The 13,414-nt window shown below is 31.0% G+C and overlaps 1 protein-coding gene across 34 annotated transcripts in view; it reads right to left on the bottom strand.

Annotated features, from left to right (window-relative positions):
- Window positions 1–13,414, bottom strand: part of LOC131806527 (calcium-activated potassium channel slowpoke) — a 157,544-nt gene that overhangs the window by 27,217 nt on the left and 116,913 nt on the right. For 14 of the 34 annotated variants that reach the window (XM_059130669.1, XM_059130666.1, XM_059130667.1 and 11 more), the window contains one exon: window positions 13,005–13,076. The exons of 13 other annotated variants lie outside the window; for them this stretch is intronic. In XM_059130669.1, the coding sequence (XP_058986652.1) occupies window positions 13,005–13,076 (72 nt within the window). Of the gene's footprint in view, window positions 1–9,550; window positions 9,602–13,004; window positions 13,077–13,414 lie in introns of all 34 variants that reach the window. 7 more of the 34 variants (XM_059130674.1, XM_059130673.1, XM_059130677.1 and 4 more) reach the window with 1 other exon arrangement.

Raw genomic sequence — 13,414 nt, 5'->3', positions numbered from 1 at the left:
AAACTCGATATGCGTCGTTTACAAAATTATATAAAATTGTTAACCTAGTTAACCGTTATGTCTGTAAAAGTACATTTAGATTTACGAAATCCCATGGCAGAAGAATACAGGTAGATGCATCAATGCTTGGGAGCATTGATATGTGAAAAAAATTTAAATGTTTTTTTTTTTCAAATATAAGTAGATTTTTATATGTTTTCTTATACTACGTCATTCGAAGGTATTATAATTCGCGTTTTTCAACAATTTTTACAAATTTAAATAATTTTTCATTCAACATTTTCAATTCCAAAATTGGTTTGACAGTTCATTGTCCCAGCAGCTGTGTCGACGCGTCTACCTATATTCTTCTACCATGCGAAATCCACTCGATCTCAAATGTCAATTCCGTAGCGTATACGTGAAATAATATCCACGATTTACGTGGCGTATACGCTATGGTATTGACATTTTAAAACGAGTGGATTCAGTAATCTCAATGTGCTGTAATAGTATGTTTACACTGCAACTTTGTACCAGAAGTTAAGCACATTGGATAATTTTATCCTCCACTGTATTCGAATAAATTATCAATTACTTCCTTTGGCATAATTTAATTATTAATTACTTTTAATTGTGAATTTCTAACAACATTGCTTTATTGATTGTAATACTCGCATTATATGTTATCTCATCTCTTCCAAAGTAAGTAGATATTTTGTTGTAAGAATTTAAATCGATTTCTATTAGCTTAGCTAGTTCTAATTTGGAGTTCAAATTGATAAACTTAATTTTGGAAAATTAATTTACATTGATCTAGAGAAAATATATGTGTATCATTTATTAAAAAAAAACTCGGGCGAACCTGCTTTCTAGAGATTTCTTTAAAATACAATGTCAATCAAAAATTATGAACCCTCTGAGCATTTTTTAAATTATATATTTTTTGTTCTTTTATTTATCTTTATTGTTGAAAAACTCAAATTCAAGGAATTAAATTAAAAAATTTAAAAATTCCCAAAAATATTTTGAGTCGCAAATATAATTCGTTGTGTATCCTTTATTCCGAATGACACATGCATATCTTTGAGGTATAGAGGAGAATATTAAATTATTAACTATTTCAGACGGTATTTTGTCTGTTCCACAACAGCAAGACTGTAAAAATGTCGAAAACAATTACAAAAATAGAAGGCTTTTTGCGGCTTAAAATATTTTTTTATACTCTTCACCATAGTATGGAGGTTATATTAAGTGTGTCATTCCGTTTGTAAATCCTCAAAATATAAATTTAACATTTTATTACTTGTTTTTTTTTCTTTTTTACAGATCTTTTTTAAATTCGTAGTTATATATTAATAAATACTCCTCATTATCTTTCCATTTCTGGTTTCTCTTTTCAGCATAGTTTTAAATATTTTCCATAGATTTTTTAACAAAATTAAAATATAAAAACTGCTGTTTCAATTTCTTGAGGATGTAAAACTGGCTAAAATTCTTTCATCAGTTAAGGTCATGTTTCACTGCTTCTCGCGATGGAATCTTTTCAGGCTCAGTTTCGAGTTTCAAGGGTAGAATTTGACTCTCTCAGAGGACTTAAAGTCAAAGTGGCAATGGCCATATGCGCAAAAAAAACATTTGATCATTACAGGCCGATTAAGATTGTAACTTGCTGGTGTGATTTGACTTATATTCAATAGTTCACGCTGATAGGTAAATTTTAATGTACTGGACAATTTAGCTATGTCCGTCTGGAAATCACTCTAGCTTCCGAACGAAATGAACAAGGTTGATAAAATTTTACTCAGATGTGTGTTAGGACTACAGGACTTTCGGGCTCTATAGATCCACGTTTTCGTATAACTCCATTATAACTGTATTGATTTTTTGGGGTGTTTTAGTCACAACTATAACCCGAATTTGCTGCAAGATCGCAACATGTGTTCCCATTGTGTAAGAAATATCCAAGAAATATAGAAAGATCCAAGTTTTGGTATAGTCCCCATATCTCCAGATATTCGGTTCTTTGATGATTTCTGTCACACTTTTCACGGGAAATGTTTAAAATATGGAATTTGAAGTTCTTAATATAAACTAAATCCTATGACAAAAAAATACTTATGCAGGTCCACGTCTTCGTATAGCCCCTTTATGGTACCGTTATAAAGGGGCTATACGAAGACGTGGACCTGGAAAGTGTGACAGAAATCATCAAAGAACCGAATATCTGGTATTCAGAAATTCCAATATTCAGTATTTTTATGCTATTAGATATATTATAGACCGGAATTTCGTATTTGAAGTTACTAATGGGTAACTATGACAGAAAATTGTCTATGAAGGTCCTGGTCTTCGTATAGTCCACATATAACGGTACCTCCCAATATTCAGTTTTTTGATGATTTTAGCGACATTGCTCACCGGAATTTCGCATTTAAATTTCGTAGTGAGTACTACAACCTGAAAATTTTTTTTGCAGATCCACGTCTTCGTAAAACCCACATATAACGTAACTTCTTTTATTTGTTATTTTCATGATATCAGTGATATTATTTATCGGAATTGTCTCAAATTTGGTATTTGAAGTTCATAATACTGTGACAAAAAATGACGGTATTTTTCATATTTTAATTTTTTTATTTATTTTTTTGAAAATTTACAAATTCTTTCCTAATGTTAGAGGATATTCGGGGCCGGGCCGAACTTACTGCTTTTTCACTTGTTATTTTTGAATTTACGCAACATATTGTTATCGAAACCGAACCAGCATATTACCATCGACACCTGACGAAGAAAAAGAGATCGTGCAATATGTAAACAACTCAGTGCAATATTGAAGTTTAGGTTTTACTTGACTATGTTATTTTTTCTCTGTTTTCTTTATTTTGTTTTTTTTTCTATGTTATAAACAGCACAAATATTATTTTCTTTTAGAATTCCCTGAAAGTGCAAATTATGCATTTGCAAAATATTGGTAATAAGTGAAGATTTACCTCTGAACTCAAACTAAAAACTGTTTTGATAAAAACTAAACATATATTTTTTTAATAATTGCCAATGCCTTTTATAGATTTAAAAAACTCGTCTGAGAGTCAGTTAAGCCTTATTCACGCCGAAAATTGTTTTTGTAAAAGACGTTATTTAGATTGTCATTTAATGTAAATTTATCGGTTAAACCCTTGACTTTTAGCCGTTTTTATTTTCCTTGAATGTTCGAATAAAGTTTTTATTTTAAAAAACTGAAAACATTTTTAATTTTGTTTTATTAAAAAATTTAATAATCCGAGTAGATCTGTAGATAATAAGGTTTTCACAAAAAAACTAACATTGTCAATTGTCATTCATAAAATACCAAAAAAAATAAACTCAAAAAATAACCCATAAAACAATTTAACGTTGTGGGGAAATTGGGAATTGTAGGATATATATGTCAGGGATTAAATGTCAGGGGTATAGAATTGTAATTAGGAAAAAAGAGAGCAATATCATTTACATATGAAAAACAAGATAGATGCTACAAAGATATGAACATGCATTTATTTTTACATTCCATTGCCATTCACACTAATACAGTAACAAAAGGAGTTATTCACAAAACCACTTTATAAAAAATTTACAAATACAGACAGACTGACATAGAGAATACTAAGAGTAAGATAGAAGGGAAACAGAGAGAGAGATAGAGAGAGAAAATAGAGCAAGCACAGTGCGTCTACAACAATTAACAACATCAATACGTTTCGTTCCTTACGTTACACAATGCACACTACACGTACGATACGTCAAGGTTTAGGTATTGTATTTTTTTTTTCTTTTTATTAACAAGTGTTGTCAACTGCATTGTTTATTGTGTTTGGCGGTTTTTAACGCTTTTTTCTTTTTTTATGGAAAATTTTTGTTTTTTTTTTTTTCTGTTTGTGAGTAAATTGTTGTAAATTGTTTTAATGAAAAAAAAACTCCTATGATTTCTATTTTGTTTCGTGTAAACTGTGTGTGTGTTTCAGAGTCAGAAAAGGTGTAAATTCAGCTACGAAAAAATATAATTTCATTACTTTTCTCTAATTTATTTCTAACCATTTAGCTAACATTTATCGGTAAATTTAATAAAAATAGAACAGCACAAAGAATACCACAAATTCCATGGCAATATTAACCGGATGTTTAGTTTTATTTTTTTTTTACTATTTCTTTATAAATCTTTAATTAAGATTTGCTCTATGTAAACAGTTGATAGAGATTACTTCGTATATTTTGGCCTTTTTTCTAAAACCTCTTGGACATTTGATAATCAAATTCATTTCATTTTGCATTCTTTTTGCAGATAAAATTAGCATTTCACAAAAAAACATTTATTTTACTGTTTAAGCCAAACTTGACACCATAGTTAAAAATTTAATGAATATTCATTTTTTATATAACCACTTAATTTTTTAATTATTTTTATTATTATTTTAAAAAATAAAGAAAACGAAAAACTGAAATCTTCTTCTAGAACAGAACTGAAAGTAATGTCGTGGGTTGGGGGTTAGAAACAGAAAACTCAAAGGGAAAATGAAAAAGAAAAAAACATAGGAAAAGATCATGAGTATCAGAAGAGTTATTATCCTGGAACTTACTTGTCTGGTAGTAATCTTCTTCTTCTATTTAGGGTTTTTTTTTTAATTATTTAATTTGTTTTTTGTTACGAACAAAATTACGTGAGATAGAGGTAGTAGTAGTAGTAACAACAACATCGGGTTGGAGAAAATTTTATGTTGAGTTTTGATATTTTTTTGTATTTACATATGAAGATGAATTTGGTTGTTGAGGAGATTTCAGGACAAGTTTTATTTTTTTTATATTTTAAAAAAATAGAATACAATTTAGGAAAATATAAAATATACATTATTTTTTTGTTTCAACTTTTGTGTTTTTTTATAATAAAATTTATAAGTTAGTCAAGGTAACTAGTGTTTGTGTGAGAATTAGTGAGTGTTTAAGTGTGTGTGTGAAAAAATGTCTGATAAACAATGCTGTAAAGTATTAAAATAAAGAATGAGCTTTAAGGGTACTATAGTGACGGCAGTATTCACTTTTTGGATCTTGACTAATGATCAAAATTAATTAAAATCGTTGCTTCCGGCTCGGGATGAAAAAAGCCTTTCAGGATTTAAAGAAAATGAAAAATTTCTCTATAGGTTTCAAAATATGCCACATCTCCAGAAATAAACTTTCGCCAATATGCATTTAAAGCTCAACTCAAAAGTGGAAATAATCAAATACCCATCAACAAATAACCTTCGCCTTAATAAAGGAAAATTTTCAGATACAGCCCTTTCTTCTTTTACGAAAACGCCATCCCGTGACTTATTCCAGATGAGAAATTCTCTTATGTACATATTCACCTTAAGAAAAGGATAAATGGTTGCCAAGAGAGCAAATTATGATATGGAAGAGAGTAAGACGCCTGAGAAAGATTTTCCTAAAGGTTCAATCAGCGTAGATAATGGTTCTTTACTTATAGCTGACGCACAGCAATAAATGATTTTGAGTTAGTAGTAAGAATCGAACGAACCTATGGACTCAAATTAGTTAGAAGTTTGAAAAGGTCTCTATATGACTATAAGTAGAAAATCGTCGGGTAGCGGAGAAATGTTTAAAAACCCCCTAGAAAGTAATACCGGAACTATTATCTTTGTATTTGGGTACTATATTATCGAGTAGAGTTATGTTGCTCCGAAACGAACTAGTTCAAAAGAACTACTCCGAGAAAAGAACAAGTGGAATATAGTTCAACTAGTTCATATAAAAGGAACTAGTTCGTCTGGTTCCTTTAGTTCATCTCTTTCACTCGACTTCTCTCGTTCTTTTCGTTTCTTCGGGTCTACTTTAATTTGACTTCCTTTTGTCATTCTTTCAAAAGGTTTAGAGTGAAAAAAGTAAATATTTTTGGTGTTTTTTAATTGAAAACTGAAAATGAAAAGAGCAATTGAATTAAAAGAACCCGAGGAACTATTTACTTTTAAAGAATGGAACTGATTTTCATACCTTTTGATGCTACTTCCTTTCAACTTTCATTCAAAAATTTTAGGTTAAAGTATTCAAATATATTTCTGAGTTTAAATTAATGGCATAAAATTTAACTAATTTTAAAAAATTTAAGGGAATTAAGAAACTAGTTCCCTGTAAAGAAAGAAACGAGAAAGATTGCGCTGTTCAGTGAACCTGAATGACTAAATATATTATCGAAAGACAAGGGCCTTTGATTGTGGTACATTGATAATTTCCGATTAGCTGAGGGTTTTCCCATATCTGAGCCCAAACATCATCTCAGAAAATGCCAAAGAGTATTAAAAGACAATGGTATGCCAAACAGCCTGAATGAACCAAGTCTATGACACGTCTGTCAAACGTAACGGTAACGGTATTTTAGTCTTCAATCAGTTTAGTGCAGGAAAATATATCTAATGTAGTTGTGACCGAGTGAGCGTTAGGGATACGTAAGTCGACTTTTTAATAATCTATTAAACGATGTTGAAAAGACTTAAGTCGACTATTATGGTAAAATCGGTAAAGTCTACTTCTTTTAATCGATTTTTGGTAATCTCCATTCTTGGTAGTCTCCATTTTTATACCCTCCACCATTGTATGGAGGGTATATTAAGTTTGTAATTCCGTTTGTAACACCTCGAAATATAAATTTTAGACCCCACAAAGTATATATATTCTTGATCAGCATAAAACTCTATGTCGATGTATCAATGTCCGACCGTCTATCCGTCTGTGGAAATCGCTATAGCTTCCGAACGAAATAAAGTAGGTTGATAAACTTTTACTCAAATATGTATTATGTCTGCAGGACTTTTGGTATTGAAAATGGGCCAAGTAGCTCCACGTCTTCGTATAGCCCCCATATAACGGTACCTCCCGATATGCGGTATTTTGATGATTTTAGGGACATTATTTACCGGAATTGTTTCAAAATTAATATTTAAAGTTCGTAATAGATACTACGGCTTAACACAGAAAATGGACCAGGTTGGTCCACGTTTTCGTATAGCACCCATATAACGGTACCTCCCTTTAAGCGGTATTTTGATGATTTTAGCGACATTGTTTACCGGAATTGTTTCAAATTTGGTATTTGAAGTTTGTAACAGATACTACAGCATAAAACAGAAAATGGTCCATGTAGGTCCACGTCTTCGTATAGCCCCATGTAACGGTACCCCACCCCCCATTTTCGGTATTTTGAGGATTTTAGGGAACTTTTTTTATCGGAACTATTTGAAATTTGGTATTTGAAGTTCGTAATGAATACTATAGCCTATGACAGAGAATTGTCTGTGCAGATCCACGTTTTATAACCGCCATGGTACCTCCCTATATTCGGTATTTTGATGATTTTAGGTACAATATTCACCGAAGTTGTTTGAAATTTCGTATTAGAGGATCCTAATAGGTAATTACTTATTTAGTTGAGCTCCGCATGAACTGTATTTGATATATTTCCCTGAATATCGTTGTTATGCAGTGCATATTACGGCTGTGGGTAACAAATACAACAAATCGGATGAACAATATATATAGGAGCTATAGCTATATCTGAACCGATCATCACCAAACTTGACACACTAGCTTCTAGACTCAATTCGGTCGTAAGTGCCAAATTCCATCCCATTTGGACAAATATTAGACGTTTGGTGCACAATAAAAGGTAAATCGGACGAAGTTATATTTGGAAGCTATATCTAAATCTGAACCGATATCGATAAAATTTAGCAAATGTATTTCTGAGCTGTATTTGATATATTTCTCTAAATATCGTTGTTACGGAGTGCATATTATGGCTGCGGAGGACAAAAATAACAAATCGGATGAACAATATATATGGGAGCTATAGCTATATCTGAACCGATTTCGATCAAATTTGGCACACTTATTTTCAGGTCTAATATTACACGTTTGGTGCACAATAAAAGGCAAATCGACCGAAGATATATATGGGAGGTATATATAAATTTTGATCGATTCAAATAGGGTTCGTCCTTGGGCCAAACAAACGATTTGTGCAAAATTTCATCTGGATAGGGCAATAAATGCGAACTGTACTTTGTTTACAAACATACATGGACAGACGGACGGACATGCATAAATTGACTCAGAATGAGGGAAGAAAACACGCTGATATGGATCCACATCCTTTTATTTACTCGACTTCGTTCTAGTATTGCAATCTAACTTTAAAATGAACTTATTTCAATTGGGGGTATGCTTTAGATTTTTTTTGGAGAATATTTACACAAGTTTGATTTGAGTTTAAAAATTTTGATTTGAATTTCTTATATATGTGGGCGCATTAGATGTATTCGAATGAAAAAGTGATATAACATGAATTCGAAACCGATATGATTTTCGATAAATGTAAAAGAAATATGTACATATATACATACATATGTACACATAAAAAATATTGGACAAATTGTATTTTGAAATCTCGTTAAAACTGATTTTTATTTTTATTTTTTCGTTAACTTAAATTTAATAAAAATGTTGTGTGTATTATTATTTATATATATTTTTAATTATATTCAAATCTACATATTGTTTGTATGTATACATACACACTTTATCTATTAATGAAAATATTGGAACAACAGCACTTTGTGTATTTATTTATAGAAAAAAATAACACAAATATCAAAAGTTATCAAGAAAAAAATTTAAAAATATTTTGTCCTTTTACTCAGAAGGATTTCAAACTATGATATTAAAAAAAAAGAAACTTCAACACTGAACATATCCTTTGATTGTCAATACAATTTACCAAAAAATATTTATATTAAAAACAAATATATAGACAATTATTATTTATGTATTTTATATTAAGAACGAGATTTGATTTTTTATAACAAACAACATTTTCAAAATCATTTCCATTATGTATAGATATGTATATATGTATGTATAATTGAAAACACATAGAATAATTAATTATATATATTTTTTTAATTATGTATTTTTTTATCGGGGGGAGTAAAATACGAACGAAGTTAAGTTTAGACTACTACAGTACAGTACAACAGTACACATCAAATAATAGAATTGAAAAAATAAAATAAATTAAAAACGAATTCACATACGAATGGTTTCATTTTATTACGAAATAACAAAAACGAAAATTTTGAAAATTAACAATCATTTTTTTTTTTTTGATTATAGGAAATGTATACATGATTTCGAAACAATGATCAAAGAGACTAGATACTTTGACAGATTGATACAGAGAGAGATAGAGAGAGAGAAAGACGTAATGTGGAAAAGAGTCTCAAGGAAAACGTCAACTCTTAGACAAAAAATTTCTAATTCAATGAATCATATGTTTGTATGTATGTATGTACGCTTTGTGTATGGACTAAGGACAGAATAGACAGTTTTAAAAAATAGACGACATATTTAGGTGTTGTAGGGGTGTTAGTATTGGGTTTATATTGTTTTTTTTTTTATACGTGTGTTTTAAAGAAAATGTTTTGTTATATTTTTTTTTTTTGCACTAATTCATAAATAACTAATATTTGGAATTTATACGTACTTGCACGTCCTACCATCTGTACGGCTCGGACGCCTTTCCTGAACGTGGCCACTGGGGTTGATATTTTGTTTGGTTTTTTGATTTTTTTTTTTATTTTGCAGTACGAGAGTAGTAGTAAGGTTGAGTTGAGAGGTAGGTAGGTGGTGGTGGTGGTGGTAGGGTCATTAAATAAAATAAATGAATTACAGAGGATTGAGGTGAAATTCGAGTTTAAATGAGTCATTATTAGAATGAATGACGAATTTTTTTTTTATTATATTTACAAATATGATTTGAAGTTGAAACAAAAATTAAATGAAAAAATTAGAGAACAACAAATCGAAAAGAAATAATAACTGACAAATCATAAGAAAATGATTTAAACCTAAACATTGAGTATAATTTGTTTTTATTTATTGTGTGTGAGAGCGAATTTAGAGAATTGTTAATACATTTTGATATCGTCTGCATATGCGGTCCCAATTTTTATTAAATATTTCAATACCTACGAATGCTTGCAAATAGTGCATTCATTTCATCTAATCATCATTTAATTTTTTTCAAAGTCTTTAACCGACTTTTGAGACATGCCAACTTCGAAGACGAAGAAGACTAGATTGACAAGATTGAAATAATTCTCATTCACTTGCAAATGCCGCTCACATATAGTGTTCGGTTTGGATTACGATGCAGGGAACTTGGTAAAGGGTAGTCAGAGACTTTTTGAATCATTTTCTGTCCCCCGACTAACATTAACATTAGCTGGGAATACTTTTTGAACTGGCTCTCATTAAGTTGAGTGGCCGGTAATTAATTTACACAGGGTCTTCGCCGTTGTTTCACAGGAGTCTTTGGCACTTTTTTCTGCAAAAGTTCGCTGTTCCGTATTATAGCTCACACTTTGTTAGTTAATAAAAGATAATCATAAATCGTAGTTCTAGTAGAATAGCTTCCTAGCAGTTGTAGTTGACCCAAAGAGCTAAAACCCGAACGAGTTCCGATCCATCCGAAGGCCTAGACATCGACTGCCTAACATACCTTCAGCGAGCTGCCGACAACCGAACGACCTCCTTTTGATTTGCGAAGGCCAAGACATCGGCTTCCGACCGCATCCACAATGAGTTGCCGGACACCTACGAGTTGCTGAACTCTAATAACCTAATAATCCCCAACCCGTCTACGAAGATTTGGACATCTGCAAATCTGGACATCTGAAGTTTCTGTTTACCTTTAAATCGTTAACAACACGAAGGCCAACGTCACTAAGAGCACCAACTTCGTTATTCCTGACAGAATTTAACACGCACACATTTAACACGTCGGCAACAGACGACCTTCAATTACCCTGTTACCTTCAAATGTTCGCAAACTCGAGCGCTGATGTCACTCAAACACAAATATCGTAATTTGTTATTTACATTCAACCCGTCGATAACAAAAAGTTCCCGATTACCTTCAAATCGTCAACATTCCGAACATAAATATCGTAATTCGTGATCTCTCGCACCAATTAACATCTGGCGTCCATCAGCAAGTTATGATGACCTTCAAATCCTCACTATCACCATGTCACCCGAACACAAACATCGTAATTTTTTATCGTCCTCACTTGTCAATATGCGAAGGTTCTCCACGAGTAGCCTTTGAACCTTTGAATCAAATCATTTAAACCACCCGAGTGCCAATCGTGAACAACCCGACATCGGTACATCATAGATTCCGATTGTCCTCGAGACTATGAGACATCGAATTCCCGATCATCAACTGAACAAATCTACTTCGAATTCCGGAGCACCTCCATCCTATATTCATCTTATCGTATTTCAAGAGTATTTAAATCAACCTTTGATTTATGCCTCCCAGCAAAACTACTCTTCTTATTTTATAAGGTTTTGTGGGTCCTGGAAGAGATGTGCCTTTATAGGTCTATGATATTGCATATTCACACATACAACGGTACCCCCCAATATTCGGTATTTTGATGTTTCCGTATTTAAAGTTCGTCATGGATACTACAACCTATGACGGAAAATTATCTATGCAGGTTCACGTCTTTATATAGCCCACATATAATGGCACATCCCTTTATTCGATATTTTGATGATATTTGCGACATTATTCACCGGAATTGTTTCAAATTTCGCATTTAAAGTTCGTAATGGGTACTAAAGCCCATGACAAAAAATGATTTATGCAGGACCACGTCTTCGTAATGCCTGAATGAATATTGAATGGTATTTTTCAATTAAACTTGAATATTGAATGAATATTTATATGTCAACGTTTTCGTATAGCTCTGTATCACAGTACCTACCTATATTCAATATTTTGATGAATTTATTGAGCATTTTTTTTTTTCTGAAAACTTCGTATTTGAAGCTCATAATGGGGGTCAAGCTCTCTGACCCTAGATAATAGTGCCCCATAAAATTTGGTATCTCGACGATTTTACCCTTACTTTCTCTATGCATGATTTGTATTTGTCCACGTTTTCTTATAGCCTCTATTTAATTGTATTTCACGGAATATGCGAAAAAAATTGTGTTTTTTTTTTATATTTTCGGCTTCCATTCCCTATAGAATCCTGTACATTTTTTATTTGAAGTTTTTATTAATTTCCAATCCCAAATGTCTAAATTTTTCTTTTTTTCATATACCTCCGTATGACTGTATCTCCGTTTTTTTTTTTTTGTTGGCAATTAATTCTCTTCAACTCACTCACACACATAAATAAAAAAACATTGTTATTTGTATAAAAATTTTGTTCGTTTGGTGTTGGTTGGCTGGCGGCGAATTATTTGTTTATTCTTATTTAGAATATTTATTTTAAATACATATAAATTAAACTATTTCCTTTGTATTTATAGAAAAAAAAATACTATCATTATTATGTTGTTAAATATAATTTTTATTATATTTATTATCATAGCCTAGCGTAGAGAGAATACCAAGAGGCATTTATGTATGTCGTAGATTATTGGCTTGCATTTTTACTCGCAATTAATTAATTATAATAAAAGTTATTGGAACGATGGACTTAGTTACAGTTACTTATAATTATAAATTGGTTTTGATTTAATAATAAATTAATAGATTTTATTATTTTTAATTACAAAGTAATAATAGCGGAAAGTAGAAGGCAGCAAAAATATAAATTATTTTTGTTTGTTTTTTTTTTCATTTGAGCAGCATACAAAATGTTAGCAATTTAGAATTTTATTTTTTTTTTCCAAATTTGGAACGCATAATTTGTAATAGGGCGGGCAGCAGGGGCGGGCGTTATGAAAAGGAAGACTAGTTGGAATTTAATTTGTTAAAAACAAATTTAGCAGTTATTAATTTAATTAATTCGTTTTTTTTATTTTTTTTTTGTCAACTTGTTTAGCTTTTGGCTATAAACGCTTAGAAATGTTTTTAAGTAGCTAATATTGGATGTAAGTCAAACAAATGTATGTGTGTTTTATTAAAATCCTACCCTCCATTTGATTAATGGCTGAGGTAATGCCTTGATTCACCATTCCAGTCTGCATCATTATCATGCCAACATCTGTAAAATTATTCATTAACAATTTCAACAGGTGCTCATATCATCAACAACATCATATTCATGGTGTTTTTTTTTTATTAAAATATGGTTTTAATTTAGTTTTCTAATTTTTTATTTATTTTAATCTAATTATTTAATTTAAAATTTTCTGTGGGGTTATTTAACTTAAGCTAGGAAAAACACATACTTGCACTGCAATAATACACAATATTACAGATAAACATACATATAGTCATTTATATTTATACAGTGGCTCATAGAGAGAGAGAGAGAGTAACTTTTACTTTAGAGAATTTTTTTTAAGTTCCTGTGGTTCGGTGTGAGCGCATTCCTTCACT

Source organism: Musca domestica, unplaced genomic scaffold, assembly GCF_030504385.1.
Source record: "Musca domestica strain aabys unplaced genomic scaffold, Musca_domestica.polishedcontigs.V.1.1 79, whole genome shotgun sequence".
In the NCBI taxonomy this organism is placed as follows: domain Eukaryota; kingdom Metazoa; phylum Arthropoda; class Insecta; order Diptera; family Muscidae; genus Musca; species Musca domestica.
This window is presented reverse-complemented; position numbering and strand designations above follow the sequence as displayed.